General features: G+C 50.5%; 1 protein-coding gene across 1 annotated transcript; it reads left to right on the plus strand.

The window, feature by feature from the left end:
• The first annotated feature begins 10,187 nt into the window (after nucleotides 1-10,187).
• On the plus strand, nucleotides 10,188-25,760 carry LOC100063838 (SEC14-like protein 4). Its single transcript, XM_001494931.6, has 12 exons — nucleotides 10,188-10,322; nucleotides 12,894-12,969; nucleotides 18,149-18,192; nucleotides 18,445-18,504; nucleotides 18,638-18,826; nucleotides 20,263-20,358; nucleotides 20,658-20,718; nucleotides 21,625-21,708; nucleotides 22,028-22,134; nucleotides 22,212-22,351; nucleotides 22,426-22,595; nucleotides 23,732-25,760. Exons 1-12 carry the CDS (start codon nucleotides 10,269-10,271, stop codon nucleotides 23,869-23,871), a joined length of 1,221 nt encoding a protein of 406 aa, XP_001494981.3. The 5' UTR covers nucleotides 10,188-10,268; the 3' UTR covers nucleotides 23,872-25,760.
• Nucleotides 25,761-26,007: the final 247 nt, after the last annotated feature.

Here is a 26,007-nt window from a genome sequence, read left to right on the forward strand (position 1 = left end):
TGAGATCCTGCTCTGGGAGCACAGATGGACCCTTGCCCCGGAGCTGGGTGGGCCCCTGGCCTAAAGACCTCTGTATGTAGCTGAGAAATTAGCAGTTCACACAGGAGCTCCCAACATTTCCCTCCCAGAGGTTTCCGCTGACAGCCTCCAGATCTGGGCCAGCGCACGGAATGGAGCAGCTGCCTATTAAACGAATGAGTGAATGAATGAGTGAGTCAGTGATGCCAAATTCCTCCTCCTCTGCTGAGTGTAGGGCTCTGATGAATTGCTGGGATACTCTGCTAAGAGGTTCGTCTTTGTCACCACAACCCTAGGGTCCCCTGTTTGACCCACAGTCGCCTGGGCCTGGGGCTCAGGCTGGCAGCCAGGAGCAGCCTCTGTGAGAGGGAGCCGCTCACATCTTGCAGCCCGAACACAGCAGGTGGCAGATCCCAGACCAGCCCCATCACCAGAGCAGGGGAGACGTGGTGTGGCTCAGCCCACAGGGCTCTCCTGGGGCCCCGAAGCTCATTCCACGGCTCCTGCCTCCTCTAACAGGTCCCTTCCAGCCCCTTGTCTCTCCCTTTCCCTCCTCAACCCTGGCCCACACCTGGGCCTAACCCTGTATTCCAAGGCCCCTTTCTTCCTGTCTCTGTGCCTCATCACTGAGTGTGTCCTGTCCAGAGGTGCTGGCCAGGCCCCTCAGGGTCTATGTGCTGACACTGTCCCAGCCGGGTGACCTGGGGTAGGGGGAGACAGGGACTCCGAAGTCCCGGGCTCTTTGTCTGCGCTTTTGCCTTCGAAAAAAAATTGCATTCCTCAAAAGTTAAACATAGAATTGCCACAGGATCCAACAATTCTACTCCAAGGTACATACCCAAAAGAATTGAAAACAGGGATTCAAGCAAAACTTGTACACCAGTGTTCATAGCAGCACTATTCATAACCGCCAAAAGGTGAGAACAACCCAAGAGTCCATCAACAGATGAGTGGATCAACACGATGTGGTTTATCCACATGTTAGAATATTATTCACCCATGAAAAGGAATGAAGAACTGATACAGGTTACCACGTGGATGAACCTTGAGCACATTATGCTAAGTGAACGAAGCCAGACTCAGAAGGTCACATATTGTATGACACCTTTTGTATAAATTATCCAGGACAGATAAATCCATAGCGGCAGAAAGCAGAATGGTGACTGCGAGAGGCTGAGGGCAGGGAGATAGACTGCCTAATGAGGGGGTCTCCTTCAGGTGATGAAAATGTTTTGGAACTAGGTAGAGGTCATGGTTGCACAATGTTGTGAAAGTGCTAAATGCCACTGGATGGTACATTTTAAAATGGTGAATTTTATGTTATGTGAATTTTACCCCAATATGAAATTTTTTAAAATAACATTTATGGATTCCTTGACTCCCAGAATAAAAGTAATACACGCGCAAAGAAATAAAATCCACGGAGAAATATGAGTTGGCGACATAGTCATGGAAAATAAAGAACTACACAAGGAACAGAAGGACTGACCAACGTTATAAAGGGATGCTTTATAAACAGGGAGGAAGGGGCTCCAAGAATGAACCAGGAGCCGCACACAATAACCAAGAAAAAGGATGCGTCAATAGTGTGTTCCAAGACTGTGCTGTCCACTGCAGTGGGCATTGGCCACTATTTAAATGTAAATAACTAAAATTTGAAAGTTCAGTTCTTCTGTCCATTAACCACATTACAAATGCTCAAAAGCCACATGTGGTCAGGGGCTACTGGCAAAGACTCCTTGACCAAACTTCAGAGGGCTTCTAGCATTTATCCCCATGTCCCTAGGATGACCTAGACCCCCTTAAAATGACCCTAAGAAAGCTTGCAATTACAAGTCCTTTCTCTGTCCCTTTGAGATGGAAATCTTCTACCACGCAAAGCTGTCTCCTCAAGGACCTGAGGGCTGTCTCTGAAATTCCAGCACTCAAGGCCATCACTTCAGCTCTCACTCCCGATTCCATGGGAGGGTGAGGGCTCACCTTCCGTGGGCACCTTGCTCCCATTTGCACCACTAACTACCTCCTGTCATAAAAATACAAGAAGTTTGTGTTTCTTCCAGATAAGTGGCAATTAGCAAAGCCAGACGGCCTCCTCACACGGACCAACGCCCTGTAAGGCCATTCGGGCCCTTCCTTTAGCACATCCCAGCATTTAAACCAGCTCCTGCCTTTTGTTTCAGGGAATTGAGTTCACTTCACACCTGGCTGTCTTCCCTATTGCAGTAGTGATTACCGAATAAAATCCGTCTTTGTCGCCTTTCACTGGTGTTCAGCTTTGTTTATCTTTGACCCCACCAAATTGGACTGGGTAGATGTAGGCTGTGTCCATCACTGTGGAAAGTTCTACTGGACAGTGCTGTGCAACGTGATGACATCATCAGATCTTCCAAAGAGAGGCCACTTGAGCCAGACTGGTCCTTCATCTCCTGGAGATGATGCCTCCAAAGAGCCCGTCAATGAGGCAGAATATTGAACAAGCATGTCAGACCAACGATGCCTAGTAATATAAAGCAGAAAGAGAGGTTTTGGACAAGGCATGGGGCATTTTGTCATAAACAAACAAACAAACCAACCCTGCACGAAAGGTGTGAACTTTAAAAAAGTCTGATTGAAGTAACAAATGAGGCTTAACTAAAAACCATAAATTCTGCCTGAGAACCACCAGTCAGGCTCTAATCAAGTTGGGAGAAGGCCCCAGCTCCACGCCCCCCACTCCAGAGCTAACTGGTCAATAACTCAGAGTGGTAACACCAAGAAATATCTAATAACAATTTTACTTTTTCATTTGGGTCTATTCAGATCACAACTCCAGCAAACTAGTAAAAAACTAATATTGAAACTCAAAGAAGATGTCAAAATATACAGTTGTAACCCTCTGGCTACACCGTAGTGTTACCACACAAAATTGGGGTTCGTTTGCCCAATGTGCATTAAGACGCTAATTAATTACAGCGTCAGCTTTTGGGGGAGAAATCAGCTTTATTCTGTGAGATGGATCTGCAGGGAGACAGGTGGCGTGTGCCCTCAGATCTGTCTCCCCGATTCAGGGCCTGGGGCAAAATTTAAGAGGTTAGGGAGAAGAGGCTGGCACATGGAAATGCTGGCAGGCAGGTCTTGACCGGTGGGCTTCAAGCATTTATGGTGAGGTTTTAAACGTTTATGACAGGGTTCTAAACATTTATGATGAAGTTCTAAACTTTTATGATGGGGTTCTAAATATTTTTGATGAGGTGGGAAAGGAATTCTAACACCATCTTCCTGAATGAGGGAATCCTTGCTTCTGATAAGAGTCTGACTTCCAAGATCCAGCCCTATCCCGGTCCTTGGGTTCAGTGGGAGGCAGGATCTTTGGTTCCGAGGTCATTTCAGGTCACTGTTTCTTCTTTTGCACATACCCTGGCTACGTGAGTTTGCAGTTTTTCTGAAACACAATCCTTAATCACTCTGTTGATAAGAGATGGGGTCTGGTCGAACTGGGTCTAAATGGGCCTGTAGTTACACTAGGAAGGTATAAAAACAAGTATAAAAATAATCAATAAACAAATTAATTTCAGGTGGGATGTTTAGGGACAAGCTAAGTATCACGGTAATAATTTTGGGAATCCCTGGAGTTCTGCGTTGGCTGTTCAAGGTATTTGAAGTGCTCAAAACCATCAGCGTGCATGAATTTGTAACTTACAAGCAGAGTGTCACTCCCACAGACCAGGCACCAAGCAACATCCAGATCCTCAATGTTCCCCAAACAGGTTTGCCGACAGCTCCAATTTGGGACAGAGGTGACGCTCTGACCTGTCCCTGCTCACTGCGTGCCCCTTCCACATCCACCATGAACTTACGCAATAGACTCCTGACCGATTTCCTGCTCTGAATGCCTGCTGCCTCCAAGTCATTCTTCAGACAGAAGAGTTATGTCCTTCAGACAGAAGAGTTATGTCAGACGCAGAGTTATGTCCTTGGCACAGTGGAGCCGCATCCGTCTCTTCCTCTGAAAGCTTCAAAGTCTCCACACCCTGATAGGGCGTGGCCCAGAGTCCCAGCACTGCCTGCAGTTCCTTCACGACCTGACCGCAGTCTTTTCGAGCCTCCTGCCCTCGTGGCATCTCTCTTTCCTCTCACCTCTGGGAGTGTCTTCAGCGGTCACCTCCGCCTAGGACGTCTTCCTCCTGTTCCCACCTTGGAGGCCCGGCTCGAATACCATCTCCTCTGGGGGACAGTCCCGAACCTCCTAGCTCAGTGCTCTTGCTTAGACCTCTGCTAGAACACTCCATCTTCAGGGAGCCAGGAGAGGTGGTGGTGAAGGATCCAGGCCTTGGGTGAAGAGAGACAAGGGTTCAAACCTTACCAGCCTCTGAAGCTCAGTCCCCGCACATGTAAAATGGGCACAATGGTGAGCACAGTAAATGTGGCCCATGCCCTCATGAGGCTGACAGTTAAGGGGGTGTGTCAAATAGCCAAAACAAACAATGTCTAAAGAGAATAATACTCTGGAAAGGAGGAGTAGGGTTCTGTTTGAGCATTTACCTGGGGGATCAGAGGAGGCGAGGAGGCACTAACAAGGCAGTGTGGAAGGAGGGGGTGAGGGAACAGTGTGCAAGTCAGAGGGAATAGCATGTGCAAAGGCCCTGTGGTAGGAGGGAGCAGCAAGGGCTGATAGATGGCCCCTCACATGCCCCTCCTGGTGCTGTGTGGCTTGGAAAGACCAGGGACCTCCTGGTTTTGTAGGGGAAGAAAGAAAGAAATCCAACTGTGGCCCCAGACCCCTAACCCACCTCTTTCCCTGGCCCCAGGTCTTTAGGGTAGTTGGTCAGGCTCCCCTTGCTCACCCGTCTCTCTCCCAGACCCTGTGGCTATCTCCTTTCCTTGGGAGCAGAGACTAGGGGGATGTGGCCACATCAAGCTCCGCCCTTACCTTGGTCACCATGGGTTGGTGGGAGGAGCCAAGGAAAGCCTCCCCTGGCTGCCCTTGATCCTAGTCTCCTCCTCCCAAGCAGGCCCAGGTGTGAGGCCACCACTATCCTGGGCACCCGTGTCAGGAACACACCCTCTCCCAAACCCTCTGCCCAGGGTAACCCAAGCCTTTGGAGGGGCATCCAGTGGCTTCTGTCCAGCCACAGGTTGGGACTGACTTAGTCATGATGTGGGGGCAGAATTAGGACAGCAAGCAGGACACCTGTGGCCACTGAGCGCTGCCAGGAGTTGTAGAAGCATCTGGAAGGTGGGAGGGAGAGGCAGCGTGGTAGGTGGGCAGGAAGGTGTGGGACTGGGGTTCCGGACCAAGACAACACCATCCTCCCAGTCCAGCTTCTCAGCCCACAGGTCAGGGGGACCAAGGGAAAGAGCCACATTCGGAAGGTGGGAGGAGATGGTGCAGCGTGGAAGAGGGGAGTCGTCTGTCTTCCAAACCACTGGCACCCAGAGAGTTAGAATGAAGGTCCTGCATGCCCAGCAATAGCTGCTGCTTGAGGAGGCGGCGGGGTGCTGCAGGCTCAGGGGAGGACACGTACCCTGGGCTGGAAAGACAGGGACTTGAGATGACCTGGAACCACGGAGCCTGGCAGGCAGAAGGACACACCTGGACCAGCACCAGCCTGCCCGGCTTCCCATCCCAACTTTGCTGCCTGAGACCTTGGGACGCTCCTGGAGCTTCGGTTTCCTGGTCCATGCACAACGATGACGATGGCGCCCACCTCAGAATGTGTCCAGAGGATGAAATGAGCTAACCCTGCCCTGTCCAATAGGGCAACTGACCACCTTTATTAGTTTGCAAGGGCTGGCGTAACAAAAGTACTCCAAACGGAGAGTTGTAAACAACAAAATTTATTCTCTCCCAGTTCTGGAGGCTAGAAGTCCAAGGTCAGGGTGTCGGTAGGGTTGGTTCCTTCCAAGGGCTGTGAGGAAGAATCTGTTCCACGCCTCTCCCCGAGCTTCTGATGGTTAACGGGCAATCTTGGGCATTTCTTGGCTTGTAGAAGCATCACCCCAATCTCTGCCTTCGTCTTCACACGCGTTCTCCCTGTGTGTATGTTTGTATCCAAATTTCCCCTTTTATAAGGACACCAGTCGTATTGCATTAGAAGCCCACCCAATCCACTACAACCTCATCTTAACTAATGACACCTGCAACGACACTGTTTCCAAGAGAGGCCACATTCTGAGGTACTGGGGGTTAGGACCTCAACATATGAATTCAGGGGTGGGGGACAAAATTCAACCCACAACACCACATGGGGCTTATTGAGCGTTTGAAATGTGGCTGGTTAGAAATGAAATATGATATACTAAATGCACACAGGATTTCAAAGACTTGGTACAGAAAAAAAGCATGTAACATATCTCATTATTAATTATTAATGAGAATTAACGTACCTCTTTTTGTTTTTTTAAAGGAGTTTGAGGCATTCAATTCTTTTTTGGTGAGGAAGATTGGTCCTGAGCTAAGATCTGTTGTCAATCTTCTCTTTTTTTCTTTTTCCTCTTCTCCCCAAAGCCCCAGTAGATAGTTGTATATCCTAGTTGTAGGTCATTCTAGTTCTTCTCTGTGGGATGCCACCACAGCATGGCTTGATGAGCCATGCCATGTCTGCTCCCAGGATCTGAACTGGCAAACCCCAGGCCACTGAAGTGGAGCACGTGAACTTAACCACTCAGCCACGGGGCTGGCCCCATTAACTTATCTCTTTTATTGATCATATTGATTACATGCTGAAATGATAATATTTTGGATGCACTACGTTAACTACAATATATTATTAAAGTCAAATTTTTTAATGAGGCCACTAGAGAATTTAAAGTTCCCTCTGTGGCTCCCATTATCTGTCTATCAGACAGCACTGAGCAAATATTTGCAAAGCCCTCTGAAGGGGGCCTGGCCCACGGAAAACGGCTGTAAGCGCTGGTTAAATAAAGGCTTCTCTTTGCAGGTGACTTGTTACTTGCAGCATTTTAAAAATAATGACTTTTCCCGTTCCTCCGAGACTGCAAAATGTTGGGGACAAATTTCTTTTCGTGTCTGGATCTTCTTTTGTATCTATAGGGCATATATCATGTGCTTCTGTCTTTTCCAAATGGTTTTGTGGTATTTTTTCCATGTTGTTGTAAACCCTTCACCTATCACATTAAGCACCGTGGTTTCCTGAAAAATCGTTTCCAATGTTCCTATTAACAATACACAGACTGCTTTCAGCTGAAAATATTTTCTGCTACTTAGGATTATTATTGGGCAATGTGGTAAACTATTGAGGGATCCTAATGAATATTGTCCACTAGTTTTCTAGAAAAGCTGAACCAATTTCCAGTCCTGCCAGCAATGTCTGAACGTCTCCATTTCACCAACTTCTACCTAACTTTATTATCATGTTTTTAAAAAAGGTTTCGTGCGTGTGTGTGTTTTTTGTCGTGTTTTGTCACTGATTTGCTGGAGGAAAAAGCGTCTCCTTGCTCGTACACCCGTTTCTTTGATGACCTGGAGGTTGAGTATTTATGCATTTTTTTATTTCCCCTGTGTATTTCCTCTTCTGAAAATCAGTGTTTTGAGTCCTTTGCCCGTTTTTTACTGCCTTACTATTTTTCTTATCAATTTGTATGCACTCTTGATAAAGATACCAATTTTCATACATTTTATTTCCCCAAATTCACATCAGCAAATATTGACTTAATGCCTTAATTCTGTCTCCTGTTTAGCATATTTTTGCATTTTTATGTAGCCAAATCAATTGATTGTCCCTTTGCGATTCTGTCACCGCTTTTAAGCACAGACCATGCTCCTCCAGAGCGGTGATGAGCCTCACTCTTACATTCTTTTAGCTTTTTGTGATTCTTTTCTTTTTTTTTTTTGACTTAAAATCCCTCGAGATCAGTCCTGTCCAAGAGGAATATAGTGCAAACCATAAATGTGAGCCTCACAGATAACTTTAAATTTTCTGGCAGCCACATCTTTAAAAATTAAAAAGAATAGATGGAGCACAGAGGATTTTTAGGACTATGAAACTATTCTGTATGACACTACCATGGTGACTCCATGTCATTACGTATTTGTCCAAACCCATCGAACAGACAACACCGGGAGTGAACCCTAGTGTGAACTACGGACGTGGGTGATAATGACGTGTCCATGTAGGTTCATCGATTGTAACAATTGTACCCCTCTGGTGGGGATGTCCACAGTAGGGCAGGCTGTGCATGTGAAGGGACAGAAGCTGTATGGGAGCTCTCTGTACTTTCTGCTCAATTTTGCTATGAGCCTAAAACTGTTGTCAAAATAAAGTTCGTTGGGGCCGGCCCGGTGGCATAGTGGTTGAGTTTGCACACTCCACTTCGGTGGCCCAGGGTTTGTGGGTTCAGATCCTGGGCGAGGGCCTATACACTGCTCATCAAGCCATGCTGTGGTGGCGTCCCACATACAAAATAGAGGAAGATTGGCACAGATGTCAGTTCAGCGACAGTCTTCCTCAAGCCAAAAGAGGAAGACTGGCAACAGATGTTAGCTCAGGGCCAATCTTCCTCGCCAAAAAAAAAGTTTGTTAATTTAAAAAAACTCTAAATTATAAAAAAATAACAAGAAATAGGTGAAATTGGGGCTGGCCCCGTGGCCGAGTGGTTAAGTCTGTGTGCTCCGCTGCAGGTGGCCCAGTGTTTCGTTGGTTCGAATCCTGGGCACGGACATGGCACTGCTCATCAAACCATGCTGAGGCAGTGTCCCACATGCTACAACTAGAAGGACCCACAAAGAAGAATGAATATACAACTATGTACTGGGGAGCTTTGGGGACAAAAAGGAAAAAATAAAATCTTTAAAAAAAAAAAAAAGAAATAGGTGAAATTAATTTTAATAATATATCTTATTTATCTCAATATATCCAAAAATATTATCGTTTCAACATGTAATCAATATAAGAAATTAATTAATGAAATATTTAAATTAGAGGGGTACTAAGTCTTCGTTACTTGGTGTGTATTTTAGACTTACAGCACATCTCCATTCATGCTTGTGACAAGCCACATTCCCAACACTCAACAGCCACATGTGGCTTGTGGCCACCAGATTGGTCAGTGCACGCCTAGAACTTGGTTTGATCCCAAGGGAGGGCAGAGGGAGAAAGTTTTGCTGGCTGGATTTAAGACCCTTCATCCTCACCTCTCACCTGCTCCTATCTCTCGAAAATTCCTGCCTAGCCAACTTGCTTTTTCTCACCTTCCCCCAGTTGACCTGGGAAATGTTGTTTCCAAAATTTGAAAGCAGAACAGATTTTGCTTCCAAAGTTCTTTTCAGTCACCTTAGATGATCATGAGCAGAGTTAAAGGTAAAAAATTACCACCCACACTATATCATCACATTTATGTACACATGGATGGGCAGCACAACATTTCAGGCTGTGACCTCTGCCTGGCTCTCAGATGCCATCCTGGACACCTGTGTCCGCCACCCACAACCTCTTGGCATCCCAAACCTTCTGTCACCCCACCAAGGCTTCCATCTGTCCACTGTCACCTCCCACTCTCCGGCCTTTGAGCTGTGGCTCCTACCTAGGGGCTCACCATGGGGCCTCCCCAGGATCTCCACCCCTGCAACTCACTGCTCTGGTGACAGCATCCATAATAATAATTATGAGACCATATTCCTAACATCGCACACTTACTGGGTGCAGTGCCAGGCTAACCCATGGCGGCTCATCTTATCTAATCCTCCCAGCCATCCTGAAGGCTGGAACCATTTTGCACATAAGGGCTCTGCTATCAGCTTGTGAGCACTGACAGGGCGCAGCCTGCATTCAAGAACAGGGGAGGGGGGCTGGGCAGAAAGACCTGGGGACCACCTAGAGGGTTGAGCCAGGTTTATAAAAATTTCCTCCATTTTGCTCGGAAGGGGATCTCAAGGTGTTCCCTGAAACTTGCTCAAGGGTCCTTAATGCGCTCCCCCTTCCCTGCCACGGGGGAACCTGTAGGAGCCCCTAGGATGAGGGGGCCTGGAGGTGAGAGGGGGTTGCCTGCTACCCCCAACTCAACTCTGTGTTCTGGGACCCCTCTCGGGACAGGTCACCTCCCTACCTTGGGTAGGATGCATCTTGGAGACTGGCAAAAAAAAAACCCAAAAAATCAAGAGTAGGTGAGAACTGAATGGGGCAGGGCAGGACTGGTGCTCTCCCATTGGGGCGGGACCAGTATCTGTCAAAACCAGGCTGCAAGGCCAGGAGGCCAGCTGGCAGACTCATCCTGCCCGCTTGCACCCTGCGCCCTCTGTGCCCGTGGACACCATGAGCGGCCGAGTTGGAGACCTGAGCCCCCAGCAGCAGGAGGCGCTGGCCAGGGTGAGGGGCTTCGCGGGCTGGGAGGCTTAGGGAGGGGCCCCAGCAGCCTGATGCTGCCCACACCCCTGGACTGCCCCCTGTGCAGCCTGGAGAAGGATCTTGGAGGCACCTCTGTCCAGCCTGCCGGCCCCAGTGCACAGTCGCTGAGGCAGCTGTGTGCGGGACCCCAGGCAGGAGTCTTTGTCTGGGCCACTCTGGGCCAAATCAAGCTTTCCACCCCTGCTGGCTCTCTATCACTGAGCCCTGGCCCTTGTTCCCTGATTGAGGGCGTCGGGGGCACTGCCATCAGGCTTCTGGGCAGCCTTGGGCAGACAGACTCCTGGATCCCCTGCCCAGATTGCAACATTTGTTGGTTTTTCTTCGAGGCTGTCTGACTCCCCAGGGCCCAAGCCTTCTCGCTATGTTTTCATTAAAGGGAAATGGAGGGGTTTGGGGTGATTTCACCTGTAGTGTCATGGCCATGGGGAAAGGGGAGCATATCCAGGTCTCAGTGCCACAGCATTAATTCTGTTTGCAGAGGGCCAGGGACTGGAAACGCTGATTTCGGGGTTGGGGGTTCCAAACCCTGGCTCGCACATTAGGCCTGTGAAAGAGCAGCTGCCAACTTGTGGAGAGAAATTTCTTCCGCGGCTCCTGCCCTGGGGGGGACCTGAGGATCCTCCAGGGAAGAATGAGGACCTTGGGTGAATGGGGGGCCCCCCGTGAATTCCTAGTGAAGAAGAGAGGGGCCCCAGGTGAAGGATGAGGGCCCTGCGTGGATTCCCAGGTAGAGGAGGAGGTTCTAGGAGCAGAGGGTCTCCAGATGAAGGAGGGGTCTGCAGGGGAAGCGGGGGGAGTCCCCTGGTGACCCCTCTGTCTCCCCACTGGTGAAAGCCTTAGGGAAGCCCCAGACACTAGGCTCATAGGAGGGACTCGCCGCCTGGCCTTTAGGGGTGGCCTGTGGGCCAAAGAGCTTTAAACAAGGGAAAAAGAGTTTATTCTTATTTTTTCCATTATTTCAAAGAAATGAAAGCTCGTTATTTTTAAAATTTGACAAAAAGAGAAAAGTAGGAAGAAAAAGAAGAGGTCACCCGTGGTCCCAGAGGCTCAGACAACCATACCTAGGAGCATTTCCTTCTAGCGTTTTCCTAAGCCTAGTTTTGACCACCTGTGGTCACATGGCCTGATGCTCCTTTCTCCACTTGGCATCGTCATATGATAAAGTTTTTTCCCAAGTTATTCCAGACTCTTGTCAGCACCTGCCTAGTGGCTTTCTCTTTTACTGACATTCCTTCCAAGAGGGGAGTGGCCTGGAGACTGGAAGGTGTGACCTCCTCCTAGCCCTGCAGCTTCCTCACTCCCCTGGGGAAGACCCTGCCTCTGCCAGCCCAGCCTCAGTTTCCTCATTTGCAACATAGAGGTGTGATCTTTGCCCCTCCTGCCTCAGGGCACACCCTGAGGTTCAAAGGAGGAAATCTGGTTACCTGGAGGGGCTGCGGGGTGAGGAATTATTGCTTCTCGGGGGGGTACTCTCCCCCGTCCCCAAAAATGGCCCCTTAGGAGCCCAGAGGCTGCAGCTGCTCAGTGTGCACAGACCTGCATTCCGGGTGCCTGTCCGGGCTGGGGACTGTTATAGGAGATGCTGTCGCTCAGCTTGTTAACACTGGAGAGGTTTAACGTGATGATTCACTTCTAATTCCGTGAGCAGTACTGAATCCGTTCTTAAAAAGCTAAAGGTGGTTTGGTGGGTGGCTGTCAAGACAGCTTCCTATGGCTTTGCTGGCATCTGTGGCTAACCCCAGATTCTCAGTCACAGGTTCCCCTGCAAACCCAGCCCTCTGGGCCTTGTCTTCAGCTCCCTCAGTCCCCATGGAAGTGGGGTCTCCTCTCAGAGCTGAGCCTTAGTCCCAAACCCAGACCCCCCGACACTTCCCCAAACTCGGCCAGTAGGAAAAGGCACCCCCAACGGACCAGGCCCCTCCTCTGCCCCAGCCCCGGATGAGGCATCCCTGGCCTCTCTTTCTGTCCCTCCCTGCTGACCTTGGCCTGGGTTGTTTCCACAAAGACTCCACTGCTCGGGGCCCCAGGCCGACCACATTTGCTGAGCACCCACGTTCATCTGGCACCTGCTGCAAGCTAAGCCTGATGCGAAATGCTTTACCTGCATAAACTCCTTGGATTGGCACAAGTTTATCATTATCGCCATTTCACAGTTGGGGAAACTGAGGCTCAAAGAGGTTAAATAATTTGCTTCCAAATTCAGACCCTCAAGCTGCAGTACGAGGGGCAACGGTCCTAAAATGTTCTGGTCGGCCTGCATCAGATTCACCGGAGATCTTTGTAAAAACAGGGATGGCAGGGCCCCACCTAGGACCTACAGTTGAGGGCCTGGCGTGGCAAAGAAGCCCCAAAGTTTGAGAAGGACCCAACTCTTCCTGCCATGTTGAGCTGGGGGTGCCCCATTCCCAGCTGCTGCTAACTGCGTGGGTCCCTGAGCAGGGCTGATGCAGGCTGAGGGGGAGCAGGGTCAGGGATGGGGTTTGGGGTCCAGGGGTCCTGGGAGCCCCTCTGACCCTCATATCTCCCCCTCAGTTCCGGGAGAACGTCCAGGACCTGCTGCCCACCCTGCGCAATCCTGATGATTACTTCCTCCTGCGCTGGCTCCGAGGTGAGGCTGGCGGGGTTGGGGGTGGCAGAGGCGGGGGGAGGCTGGGAGGGTCTCAGGGGAAGGGGTGGGAGACAAGGGGGACAGCGCTACAGAGTGGTAGCGAACTGGGCTCTGGAATCAGCCTGCTTTGGGCTAGCATCTGAGCTCCCCTTCAGACCAGCACGGTACAAATGCCCCACCAAGCCTCAGTTTCTTCATCTGCAAAGTGGGGGTGAGGCCACCTCCCCATGGACTGTTGTGTTAGTGAGAGGGTGTGGGACCTGGCACCAGGTGGGCACAGGGTCGAGGTGAGGTTAAAGTTCATACCAGGAAGTTCTCAGGATGACAGGCCTGGCAAGGCCTTGAGTCAGACATCGCTGAACACGGTCTTCAGGACTTGCATTAGGTCTGTCTCCGGTTCCTTGAAGACAGGCCTGTGTCGTCCCCTCAGAGAACCTGGCACCGAGCTCGTGCCCCGTGATACGTCAGGAAGTGGATTTAACTAAAATTAGAGAAGTTTCTTCTAGCAATTGGGGCAGCCTTGTAAAATTATTAGAAGAACAGACACCACCCCAGGGCTTAGGGAGAAATTCAGTTCAACTCGACACACTCCATGCGATGGGTTTTAAACTCAAACCAGGAGAGAAGTCAGAAGCCAGGCTGCCGTGAAAACACCAGCCTCGGAATCAGGCAAACCTGCGATCGATTCCAGCTCTGCCACATGCTAACAGTGTGCCCAGGACAAGCCACGTGCTGTCTCTCTCGGCCTCACTTTCTTCTTCTGTGTAATGGGTGTAATATTAGGCCCTACCTGCCTGCACGGAGGAAGTCCACCCTTCTGTTCTATTCCATTTGGTTATTTTTTATAATTACTATTTTTTACAAACTTTTTTTTTTAAAGATTGGCACCTGAGCTAACAACTGTTGCCAATCTTTTTTTTCTTTTCTACTTTTTCTTCCCAAATCTCCCCAGTACATAGTTGTATATTTTAGTTGTGGCATGTGGGATGCCACCTCAGCATGACACAATGAGCGGTGCCATCTCTGTGCCCAGGATCTGAACCAGCAAAACCCTGGGCCACTGGAGCAGAGCACATGAACTTAACCACTTGGCCATGGGGCTGGCCCCTACAAAATTTTTTATTTTATTTTATTTTTATTTTTCCTTTTTCTCCCAAAGCCCCCCAGTACATAGTTGTGTATTTTTAGTTGTGGGTCCTTCTAGTTGTGGCATGTGGGATGCCGCCTCAGCATGGCTTGATGAGCGGTGCCACGTCAGCACCCAGGATTCGAACTGGCGAAACCCTGGGCTGCTGAAGCAGAGCGAGCAGACAGCCACTCAGCCACGGGGTCGGCCCCTACAAACTTTATTTTTGAGAGCAGTTTTAGATTTAAGAAAAGTTGTGAAGATAGTATAGAAAGCTACCATATACATCATTTACCCATCATTAACATTTATATGCTTCTGGCACATCTGTCATAATTAATGAACAAATATTGATACATGATTATTAACTAAAATCCATACTTTTTTTTAGATTTCCTTAGTTTTTCTGTCCCAGGATCCCATCCAGGACACCACATTGCCTTTAGTTGTCGTGACTCCTTGGGCTTTCTTGGCTGTGGCTCTTTCCATTCTTTTTTTTTTAACTGGGAAAGATTGGCCCTGAGCTAACATCTGTTAACATCTCAATCTTCCTCTTTTTTTTTCCCCTCCCCAAGGCCCTAGTACATAGTTGTATGTTCTAGTCATAGGTCCTTCTAGTTCTTCTATGTGGGACGCCACCTTGGCATGGCTACTGACAGATGAGTGGTGTGGTTCTGCACCCAGGACCCAAACCTGGGCAGCTGAAGCAGAGAGCACTGAACTTTAACCACTAGGCCATCAGGGCTGGCTCTTTATTCCTTTTTTTAAAAATTTTTTTTTGGTGGGGAAGATTGACCCTGAACTAACATCGGTTGCCAGTCTTCTTCTTTTTGCTTGAGGAAGATTGTCGCTGAGCTAACGTCTGTGCCAATCTTCCTCTATTTTGTATGGGGCACCACCACAGTGTGGCTTGATGAGCAGTGCTAGGTCTGTGCCTGAGATCCGAACCTGCGAACCCCAGGTCACCGAAGTGGAGCGTGCAAACCCAACCACTACGCCACTGGGTTGGCCCCTCTGTTCCATTTTTAATTAGTCATTTTCATGTCATTTTCCTCCACCTGGGCTAAAGAAAAAGTTGGGAAAGGAGATTTCTTGAAACCCCTTGATGCAGCATCAGAACTCTCTCCTCCTTTGAAGTCCTTTTGGGTATAAAAACCAGCGTTTCAGGTCCCTGGTGTGTCTTTGATAAAGGAGTGAAATCACGGAGACTGTAGGCTGCTGGGTCGTGGGAAAGGAACAGGGTCTAAGATTGGGCGAGGGTGCCAGGCCTCCTGATGCCTCTTGCTTTATCCTGTGACCTACTGACACGGCCCAGTCCACTTCCACTCAGCTCTGCAGCCACTCCCTGCCTCACAAACTCAAGACACAGGCAGAAGAGAGGGCGATCGCTGCAACCGAACTTCTCGGAGGTTCCTCTGTCAGGCAGGATGCAGAGGGACTTTCCACGACCTTCCCTCTGAAGTCACGTCCCTTTGTTTTTCTTGATCTCCATCCCACATCCACGTCCATCTCTCCTACCTGGACGCTAGCTCCGTGATCACAGGGACTGTGCCTGCCCCAGCCTCCCAGCCTGGCACATAGTAGGTGTTACTGAAAAAGCTATGAGGACCCATGAGCAGCATCCAAACCACTATCTACCGGACGAGAAACCACACTCTAGTTCTCAGTAGGAAAATCTCCTATAGACACAGAGATTTTTAAAAAGCTGATAAAAGAACATTATGTACAATTATGCACGCACAAATTTAAAAATCTAAATGAAATTGACACATTCCTTTAAAATATATATAAGGCCAAAATCCAGAAAGAAGAAATAGGAGGTCTCAACAGACCGATAAATATTAAAGACATTTAAATGGTAATAAAAACCTCCCCTCCATTAAAACTCAAACCCCGATGGTTTTAAAGGTAGACTCCTCCAAAGTTTTAGGTCCAGCTAATTCCTACTTATACAAAATTTTCAAGTTGTTTTAAAATATATGAAAGAGTAAAGTTACCTTATAAGGCCTGCGTAAGTTTGATTCCAAAGCTAGATCAGGATAATAAAAGAAAAGAAAATTCTAGGCTCGTTTCACTTATTAATATTGACGTAAAAAAGTCTAAATACGATCTTACACAATAGAATCCAATAGGGTGTTAAAATTATACAGCACAATCATGGAGACCTTCTCTTAAGTATGCAAGAAGAATTCAGCATCAGAAATCTACCAGTGTCATTGAACACATTAATAGATTAAAAATGAAAAATTACGTGGCTATCCCAATGCAGACAAAACCTTTGAAAATGTTCAAATTCTATTTATAAGAAAAAACAAAATAAAAGTTTTACTAAACTAGGAATGGAATGGAATATCCTTGGCTTGGTAATGGTTATGTAGCAAAAATCTTCCAAGAAATGTTATGCTTAAGGAGAAATTTTAGATGGATTTTCTTTAAGAGCAGGAACAAGGAAAGGATGATGTCAATCAACGTTACTGTTTCAACACAGAACCGGAGACCTTTGCCAACGTTATAAGGAAAGAAAAAATAATCAGTGGTGTAAAGGCTTGAAGAGAAGAGTTATAATGTTTGCTTATCTCCCTTGAAAACCAACAGGATCAACAGAAAAACTCTAGAACTGTTCAGGTCAACAGCCACGAGCCACATTTAATGATTAAAATTAAATTAAATTAAATTAAATTAAAGCTTCAGTTCCTCTGTCACACCAGCCACCTTTCAAGTGCTCAGGAGCCACATGCACTTGAACTGTTAAGATATAGGACACTTCTATCCTCACAGAAAGTTCTGCTGGAGCACACTGATACAGAAGATGATTTTAATAAATGTATAGCCGCAAGAAATGATTGGGCAGGTGAACTTGATGCCTGTCTTCAAATATTTGAAGATTTTCCATGTTGACAAACAGCAACATATGTTCTTTTGACCTTGACAATGGGGCTGGAATCCTTGTGGGGCAGATTTGGAATGCAATGGGCTGCCTGCTGAGGGAGTGAACTCCCCATCACAAGAGATAATCAAGGCAGAGCTGGTAGCCTTGGTGGTTTTTCTCTGGAGGTGGCTTATGATCAGGGCAGAGGAAGCCTAGATAGCAGCTCAGATCCCTTCTATTTGAAAATCTCTGACCTTGCTTCTTATCAAAGGCCGATCACTGGATGAATTCCTTAGTAACCAGTGGTCTCAGAGAGCAATGGTCATGGCATTTCTAAAATAGAGCATCATCTTTTCAATGAAGGTACATTTATTTCTTCAAAATTAGTAATCAGAGGGGCCGGCCCAGTGGCATAGCAGTTAAGTTCACAGGCTCTGCTTTGGTGGCCTGGAGTTCACAGGTTCGGACCCCAGGTGCAGACCTAGTACTGCTCATCAAGCCACGCTGTGGTGGCATCCCACATAAAATAGAGGAAGACTGGCACAGATGTTAGCTCAGTGACAATCTTCCTCAAGCAAAAAGAGGAAGGTTGCCAACAGATGGTAGCTCAGAGCCAATCTTCCTTACACACACACACACACAATTAGTAATTATAATAGCTACAGTTTATTGAGAACTAACTGGGAGCAAGGTAATGTGCGAGCACTTTATATACTTTATCTTAGGTCATCCTTTGAATAACTCTGAAAAAGATACTATTCCTATTTAACAGAATAAAAAACTAAGGCTCAGAGAAGGTGAGTGAGTTGCTCAAGGTTGCGCAGCAAATAAAAAGACAAAACTAGAATTCAAGCTCAAGTCTGTCTCACTCCAAAGCCCGTGCTCCTCACCACCCCTAACACCAAGGCAGCCTCTGCTCCCAGGGAGACATCAAGTATTACAGGCTAGATCAGCCTCTAGAACCAGCAATTTTAAAAGGCCTGGAAACTAAAATCAAGGGCCCTCTAAAGTCTTCTAGAGGATTAAAAATCCTTGCTTTTAAAAAAAACTTTCCAGGCCTCCAATGTATTCTTGGGGTGTCAGGAAAAGTCGGGGGCACCCCCGCTACTTCCTCACAAGCTTTCAGAGAATGGCGCCTTCTACACCCTCCCTCAAGCCTCCTCTTACCTCGGCTTTTCTTGCAGCTCGGAAGTTTGACCTGCAGAAATCCGAGGACATGCTCCGGAAGGTGAGGCCCCATTCTCGTGAGCCTCCTGCTTCCTCGTGCTGTACCCCAGGGGTTAGCAACAAGCGGTGGGGACTCTTGGCCCGTTTTCGTGGTTCTTCTTCGTTCCTCCTCGGATCCCTTTCTGCATCAGACCCAGGTCCCCCACAGCTCTCCACCCAGCATCCCCGTGCCCGGTTCTGTGTCGGCAGAGCCTGGGCATGCTCTGGGGATCTTTGGGGTGGGCAGTCTTCAGGTCCTGCCATGTCTTCACAGCACATGGAGTTCCGGAAGCAACAGACCCTGGACAACATCCTCACGTGGCAGCCCCCAGAGGTGAGGCCCGTGCAGCATCCCCCAGGCCATCTGATCCCCTCCCCTGTACCCTTCCGCCACATCCCGCCACCTGACGGAGCAGGGACGTGGCCTGGTGGACTGGTCTGAGTCAGGACCTCACCCCCGTGGCCAGGTGATCCAGCTGTACGACTCGGGTGGTCTGAGCGGCTATGACTACGAAGGCTGCCCTGTGTGGTTTGACCTCGTCGGGAAGCTTGACCCCAAGGGTCTCCTCCTGTCAGCCTCCCCGCAGGAGCTGATCCGCAAGCGCATCAGGGTCTGCGAGCTGCTTGTGCAGCAGTGTGAGCTGCAGAGTCAGAAGGTGAGCTCTCAGGGCTGGGATGGGGGCGCATGGTGGGCCCAGTCTGTCTTGAGGGTGGCCCCAGGACCAGAGAGGCGAGGCACCCTAACCCTGCTTTGCCCCAGCCCTCGGCACTCCAGGCTCTGGTGGGACACGGGCTTCCACAGTCACTCAGCCACGAGCATGTAACATGTGCATGGCACCCTCTGCTGGTGTGAGCCAAGGGTCACCAGAGCCCTTTCCCCTCTGACCTTGGGTAAGATGCTGGCCTTGGGTGCAGCGAATGCTCTAGCTCTGTTCCCCCGGAACCCTGGGAACAGCAGGCGGTCAGCTTTACTTTTGGAAAAGATGTCTCCTAGTTGTAAATTGCATGACTATAAACACCTGGGAGGGGAGCATTGCCTTGGACATCCCTGAGATCAGTGACCCTTGGAACCAGGCACATCCCTGTGGGTCCTTGGAAGCTACCACGCACTTGCTACAAAAAGACACTGAGAGCTGGGGGTGCGGGGCTTCCAAACCGAGAAGGACCCGCGCTCGTCTCTGTAGACCTCCTCGTCCCTACCTCTGTCTCCTGGCCCATCCCCTTCAGAGTGACTGTAATGCAAGTGTGTCCTGGTTGGTTTTGTGAGTCTAAGTGTCTAGAGGAGCCTCAGATGAAGACCCCAGGGGGAGCCATTATGTCACTGTGGGATAATTTGGCTAGTGGCTGACTCAGTGACGAGGACAGGGCCTGTGTCCCCAGCGTCTGGCGCAGGGCTGGACGCACAGTGGGCCCTCCACAGAGACTTGTAACAAGCATGAGTGAATTGCAAAGCAGCAAATTTAGTGCCTAGTTTGAATGGACGTGTCTGTCAGACAAGATTGCTCATCTGATTGGGTCAGAAGAGTGCCATTCATGCATGTTCCGGATTGGAGGCAATAATTACGGTGATGATGACACTAATAATAATATCTGCTAAAATTTACCAGGGTCCAGCCACATGCCAGGCACTGGGCTCGTTGAATCCTCTCAGCAATTCTCTCAGAGCCTGGACTTATCCCATTCTACAGAGGAAGAAAGTAAGGCTCAGAGGGGTTAGAAACCCTCCCAAGGCCACACAGCCTGCCAGCAGCGAAGCTCTGGCTTGGAAACAGCCACAGGACTGCAGATGCTGTTGGATTTAATATATTATTGTACATAAAGGTGCCCAATGAGCAATGAGTGATGTCTTTAATTCCACAGTTAACTAATTCCAGGCAACAGTGTTGAGCAAATCATGTGATAAGGGCCACTGTGTCAGGGTTCGGATGTGGCATCTCCTCAGACCCCAGATGGGCTCCATGTGTTTGGAAAATGCTTCGAGCAGCCAAGGGAGTGGGTGGCAGGAAGCTGGGAGGGGCGCCCAGGTCTCTCTGGCTGGGATCTCCCAGCTGGAGCTGTTTTCTGACCCATATATCTGCGCTGTCCGGTGCAGCTGGGCAGGAACATCGAGACGATGGTGTTGGTGTTTGACCTGGAGGGGCTGAGCCTGAAACACCTGTGGAAGCCAGCTGTGGAGGTCTACCAGCAGGTGAGGCAGGCAGCTGGCTCGAGGCCAATAGGGAGCCACTGCCCGCACCAGCTTCCAGTCCAGTGAGGGAGGGGGACACCCCTCAGGGGCCCACCAGTGAAGCTGGCCTGGGGTCTCCCCTCCAAGGAGAAAGAAAAGCAAGAGCATCACAGAGGATGAAGTACACGCCCCCAGGGAAGACGGGGTGGGCCGGGGATGGGGGAGAGGGGGCTCTCGTCACAGCAGCATCAGAGGCCACCAAATCCAGGGGGAGCGAGTGTTGCTGTGTGGCCTCGACCAGATTCATCTTGACTCCACAGTTTTTTGCCATCCTGGAAGCAAATTATCCCGAGAGGCTGAAGAATTTAATTGGTATCCGAGGTGAGCCCATGACGGGGATGACCTCCTGGGGAGTGGGGGGCACAGTGGGCAAGCTACCGAGTTTGGGGCTTCTCAAACCATCCTTTGTGAAGATTAGGTTTTTTGAGTTCATTTCTTCCCAGATTGATACTTTTGGAGTGTACAAAAGCATGCATAGCACTGTCAAATAAGTTATAGGTTTCTAAATGTCTGCTGTTATTTTCTTTACTTATCTGGGCATGGACTGGTACCAGATGGTCATGGACCACTTGGTTGGTGGACACACTTTGAGGGGAAATGGTCCTGGTCTGTGACGGCCGTACACTGAGGGGGTGGCCACGTGTGCTCTGGAGTCAGACTATGAGGCTTCCAATCTAGCTGGTTCTGGGACTTTGGGAAAGTCTATTTAACCTCACTGAGCCTCAGTTTTCCCATTCTGTTAAATGGGACTGTAATGGCGCCTTCCCCATGAGACAGCTGTGAGGTTATATGAGACAGTCTGTGGAGAAGGCGTGGCACAGAGCCCGGCCCACAGAACGTACCCAGGGAGCATCAGCGATTCAGGCGGGACGTGAGGTCTAACGCACATGCTTGCACCCGAGAGGATTCCAGAGCAACCCCGGGAAAGCCTGAGTGTGAACAGGAAAAGGCACCGGTGGGGAATCAACATTGCTAAGGTCCTGCAGCTGAGCAGGGCAGGCAACCAATTATTGAGAGCCAGGCACTGTGCCAAGTGTCATGCGTACCTTAATTTAATCTCCATTTTACAGTTAATAGCACTGAGACTCAGAGAGGGTGAAGGTCACACAGCAGGAAGTGGCAGAATCTACCTGGGTCTGACTGTTGTCCAGCTCATGCCCTTGGCTGTGACTTTGTATATCCAAGTCCTCCCTGGTCCAGCTTCCCAACGGAGTTTCATCGTTTCAGCCCCCAAGCTGTTCCCCGTGGCCTTCAACTTGGTCAAGTTGTTCATGAGCGAGGAAACGAGAAAGAAGATAGTGATTCTAGGAGGTGAGTGATTTGGCCTCCTGGCTGTGCCCATCTCCATGTCTGCCTGGGGAGCAGAGGTCAATGTGAAAGGCCCCATTTCTCCCTGGTTCGTCCTCTATCTTCGGGTGCCGACCTGGGCCTGACACTCGTCGGCCTTTGCACACTCAGACAAGGCTTTGGGTCCTAGACCCCAGCCTGGGTGGCCACGTAAAGATCTTGGGTGGTCTCAGGACTAGACGCCAGGGGAGCAAGCCAAGGATATATCGGGTCCCCTCCCTGGGCTTGGCCCCCTCTGTCGAGCCTCCCTGAGGCCCCGTGAGGCCCTCTCTTGCTTCCACAGGCGACTGGAAGCAGGAGCTGCAAAAGTTTGTCAGCCCCGACCAGCTGCCCGTGGAGTTTGGGGGGACCATGACCGACCCCGACGGCAACCCCAAGTGCTTGACCAAGGTACTGGGTGCCCAGGGGATGGGGAGGGAGGGGAGACGGCCGTGGTCCAGTGCTCGCTCACCACCCCTCCCCCACAGATCAACTACGGGGGCGAGGTGCCCGAGAGCTACTACCTGCGCAACCAGGTGAGGACGCAGTACGAGCACACAGCGACCGTGGGCCGCGACTCCTTCGTCCAGGTGAAGACTGAGATCCTGTTCCCAGGCTGTGTTCTCAGGTAGGGATGGCGGCACAGCTGGGAGGGGCCCGGAGCCCATCAGGTGGTCATCAGTGGGGCTCCGTCCCCTGCAGGTGGCAGTTTGCATCAGAGAGGGCAGACATCGGCTTTGGGGTTTTTCTGAAGACCAAGAAGGCAGAGCAGAAGCGGGCCGGGGAGATGACGGAGGTGCTGCCCACCCAGCGCTACAATGCCCACCTGGTGCCCCAGGACGGGAGCCTCAGCTGTGACAAGCCCGGCGTCTGTAAGAGCCATTCAGTGGAGGTGTTTTCCTCCTCATGGGGAGCAATGATCTGAGGTCTCTTGCCAGTCTGGCTTCTCTGTCCACTAATTCCAGCTCTCAGGGAGCACATGGGGGTGTGTGTGAGTTTCTAGATCCCACAGGAGTCAGGGCAATTGGCTTCAGCGTGTTGGATCTGATGAGCAACCCCAGGTTTGGGTACAAGAGCAGAGACACATTGTGGAGAGTGGGATATACAGCCTGGGGACAATGGCCCCAGCTCCTGGAAAGCCTCACGCTGGGCTGGACAGGCTAAGAGACAGGGAAAAACAGCCAGGGGCTCAGCTTCGGGCATCCCAGCTTGCCCACATGCATGGACCACCCCACTCTGGGACCCCCAAAGGGATGGCTTCTTCCAGGTGTTTAGCTTTCCTTCCCAGACCGCCCAGGCCAGATGCCATCTGATCAGCTTTACCAGAAGCAGCGTTGCCCTCTCACCTCTGTTGAGAACAGAGCCAGGATAGGGGGACCCCAGGGTTGACTCCTCTGGAGAATGAGAAGGAGTTCTGCTAATGCTTTAATACCTAGTGCACCTGTATGGAAAGAGAGAGTTGGGAAGGTGGGGACTTCCCACTGGATGACTCATCATGTCGCAGAGTTCACGTTGGACCTTGGCCTTGAAGGAAATGTCTTCTATGAAAGGCTCGATGAGAAAGTGGCTTAGGGAGCTCAGCCCTCTCCTCCGGGGAACGCAGGGCTCCTCTCTGGGCGGGAGCATTGGGAGAGGGGAATCTGGTCCCTCCCCTTCCTTGCTCTGTAACGGTTGGAAAGTCATCTCAACCTCTCTAAGCCTCAGTTTCCTCATCCATGAAATGGGGATGACAGTACCTTCGTGTGATGCTGCCCTGAGGACCCAGCGAGCTGTGAAGCGCTGACGTAATGCCTGGCACACAGGAGGGGCTGATGCATGCTGGGGTCTATTATTATTCCATTAGTTCGCACAAGTACCATCCAAGGAGATGGTCACAAGCAATGGGCCGGGGGCTGGGCAGTGCCTGACCCTATAGCCCCACCCCCAGTCCCGGGCGACCCATTCCCAAGGGCAGCAGGCGGGCAGGGACTCGGGCTGGCTTCGCCTGATTTCTCCTCCATCCTCGCAGACGTCCTGCACTTTGACAACACCCACAGCCTGAGGCACAGCAGGAAGGTCAGCTACACTGTGGAGGTGCTGCTCCCGGACAAGGCCTCTGAGGAGAAGATTCAGGGTATCGAGGCAACGAGACCCACCCCAGCGCAATGAAGACCCCGGCCATCTCTGTGCCTGTGCTCTCCAATCCCTTAGCACCCCCACCCTGTCCCCTGCCCTCTAGCTGGTCCAGGCCAGTGGCCACCCGTATCTCCAAAGACCTTGCCTCTGGATCCCTGTCCCCGAGCTCCTTAGGGTTTGTCCTTCTGTACTGCTGTCCCACTGGGCAAAGGAGTGCTGTCTACCCAGGAGATGTCCCCGAGAATGAGTGCTCAGACATCCCTGTAAAAGGGGTCCTCATTGTGAAGTGTCAGCATCCTGGCTGCCAAGGCCTTTCCCAGAGACTGGAAGCCTTAGCAAACACTATCCAAGGGCCTTGCTGGCAAGGGGCCGGGCTCTGGCCCTTTCCACCTTCAGATTCTGATTTCATTTTCTCCAATTAATAGGAGGTTTCTCAATTTCCTAGGATCTGTTTGGGGCAAGAAAATGATAAGGCTTGGGGGGTCTTCAGGTGAGCTATGTGAGGTCCTTAGGGTCCCCAGCCCCTCCACCTGTGGCAGCTGCATCATTCATGGTTTAGCACACAATGTCTGAACTGGGGCTTTCCTGCTGTAAAAAGCAAACCAACTAAACAAAAGGAAATGCCAAAAGCCAGTGCCATGAGGTGCTCCTGGTCCAACGGTGTTTGAGTTGTTTGGCAAGGAAGAAAACTGCTGTGCCAGAACCCGGGAGACAGCCTAGGGCCATCAGGCAAAAATCACAGAACATCCCTGTGTCCAAGGACTGCCCCTGCATCCCAGACGTGACAGGCTGTCCCGCCGCCCCTGTTGCCTTACGTGGTCACCCTCCATGCAGCCTCCCCAGATGCAGGAGCATCTGGAGTCCCCTGAGGCCCCCAGGGGTCCCAGTGCCATTTTCCCACTGCCCTCGGCAGGCTATGGAGGGCGGGGCTGACTGGGGTTAGGAGGACCCTGTGCCAGGTTTCGCTGGGCCCACCTGTTGTCATGACAGGGGCTCATGATGCCTCATTTCAGCCTTCACATCCCCGGCCTAAAAACAAGGGGTTCATGGATGTGAACCCTAACTTTTGCCTTTCTAACCGCCCACAGCCTATTTCCCACCATGAGCACAGCCTCTCCTGGTTTCCTTGCAGGTAGCAAGGATTGCTCTGCCCCATGCACAGGGTTTCCCGAGGCTCTGATCACAGGTAATTTACACAAATACAGGCTGGAACAAGGGCATCCAGTGTGGCACCAGGGACTCTGAATCCCAGAGCTGGCAGAGTGCACCTCATGTTAAGCAGAGAGGGCAGCAGCCACCTGCAGAGGTGACAACAGAATCTCCTACCTGGCAAGGTGGGCAGGCATACTTGCGGAGCTAGACAGGGGGCACATTCTCAGCAACCCCTGGCCTTGACTCAATACTGTCAGTTTCTTCAAAAAAAAAGAAAAGAGAAAGGAAACAGGCCAGAGAAGGGCTGGCTCTCCCAAAGTTTGTTTCTTCATCCAGCACCAGGTCCTGCAGGCCTTGGGGACACTACGGCCACTGAGTTGAGCCAGCTCTGCTAGAAGGAACCTTGCCTGTATTGAGGGAGGCAGAAGTGACTTGGATGATCCCTTATCAAGCGGGCATGTCACCACGTGAGCTTGGAGGGGAGGAGCGGAATTCTGAGGGAACATTCAGCAAAGAAAGCTGATGGGGGTCAGAGGTGCTTTTCCCGAGGAAATGACCCCTGGAGGGAGAGCTGAAGCGTGTGTGGGGTGACCAGGTGCAGGCGAGCCTTCCAGACAGAGGAAGCAGGTAAGGGTGGCCGTGGGGTGTTTGAGGCCAGAGGAGAGTTCTCGGTGACACTGGTGACGGTTGACTGATGTTTACTATTTCTTTGTGAGCAAGTGTGTACACTTAGTGGTTAATAAAACCATTTTACAACATAGGTTACAAAACAGAGCTTGTTGTTTGTCAGGAAAGAATGGAAAAATCTTGGCAAGAGGCTGTGGATCAAAATTCTTGCTCAAAATGAGGTGGTTAGAAATACCCAGGCTCACCTGTCCAGAGGAAGGGCGGCATGGCCTGCCCTTCCCGGCCCATCTCCAATCTTCCAGGGCGGGCTGTGGTCCATGCAGGCGGCAACCCATAGGGGCTTTTTGAGGGCAGTTGGAAAGGCTCCCCTGCCCCCTAAATCTCCACCCC

Source organism: Equus caballus, chromosome 8 (genome assembly GCF_041296265.1).
Source record: "Equus caballus isolate H_3958 breed thoroughbred chromosome 8, TB-T2T, whole genome shotgun sequence".
Lineage (NCBI taxonomy): Eukaryota > Metazoa > Chordata > Mammalia > Perissodactyla > Equidae > Equus > Equus caballus.

Bases quoted from the DNA above. Each gene is read 5' to 3' on its own strand.
- LOC100063838 (XM_001494931.6), top strand. From the start codon at position 10,269: ATGAGCGGCCGAGTTGGAGACCTGAGCCCCCAGCAGCAGGAGGCGCTG. The intron at 18,827-20,262 runs GTGAGCTCTCAG...TGTCCGGTGCAG, and splicing joins GTGAGCTGCAGAGTCAGAAG to CTGGGCAGGAACATCGAGAC. The intron at 21,709-22,027 runs GTGAGTGATTTG...TTGCTTCCACAG, and splicing joins GAAGATAGTGATTCTAGGAG to GCGACTGGAAGCAGGAGCTG.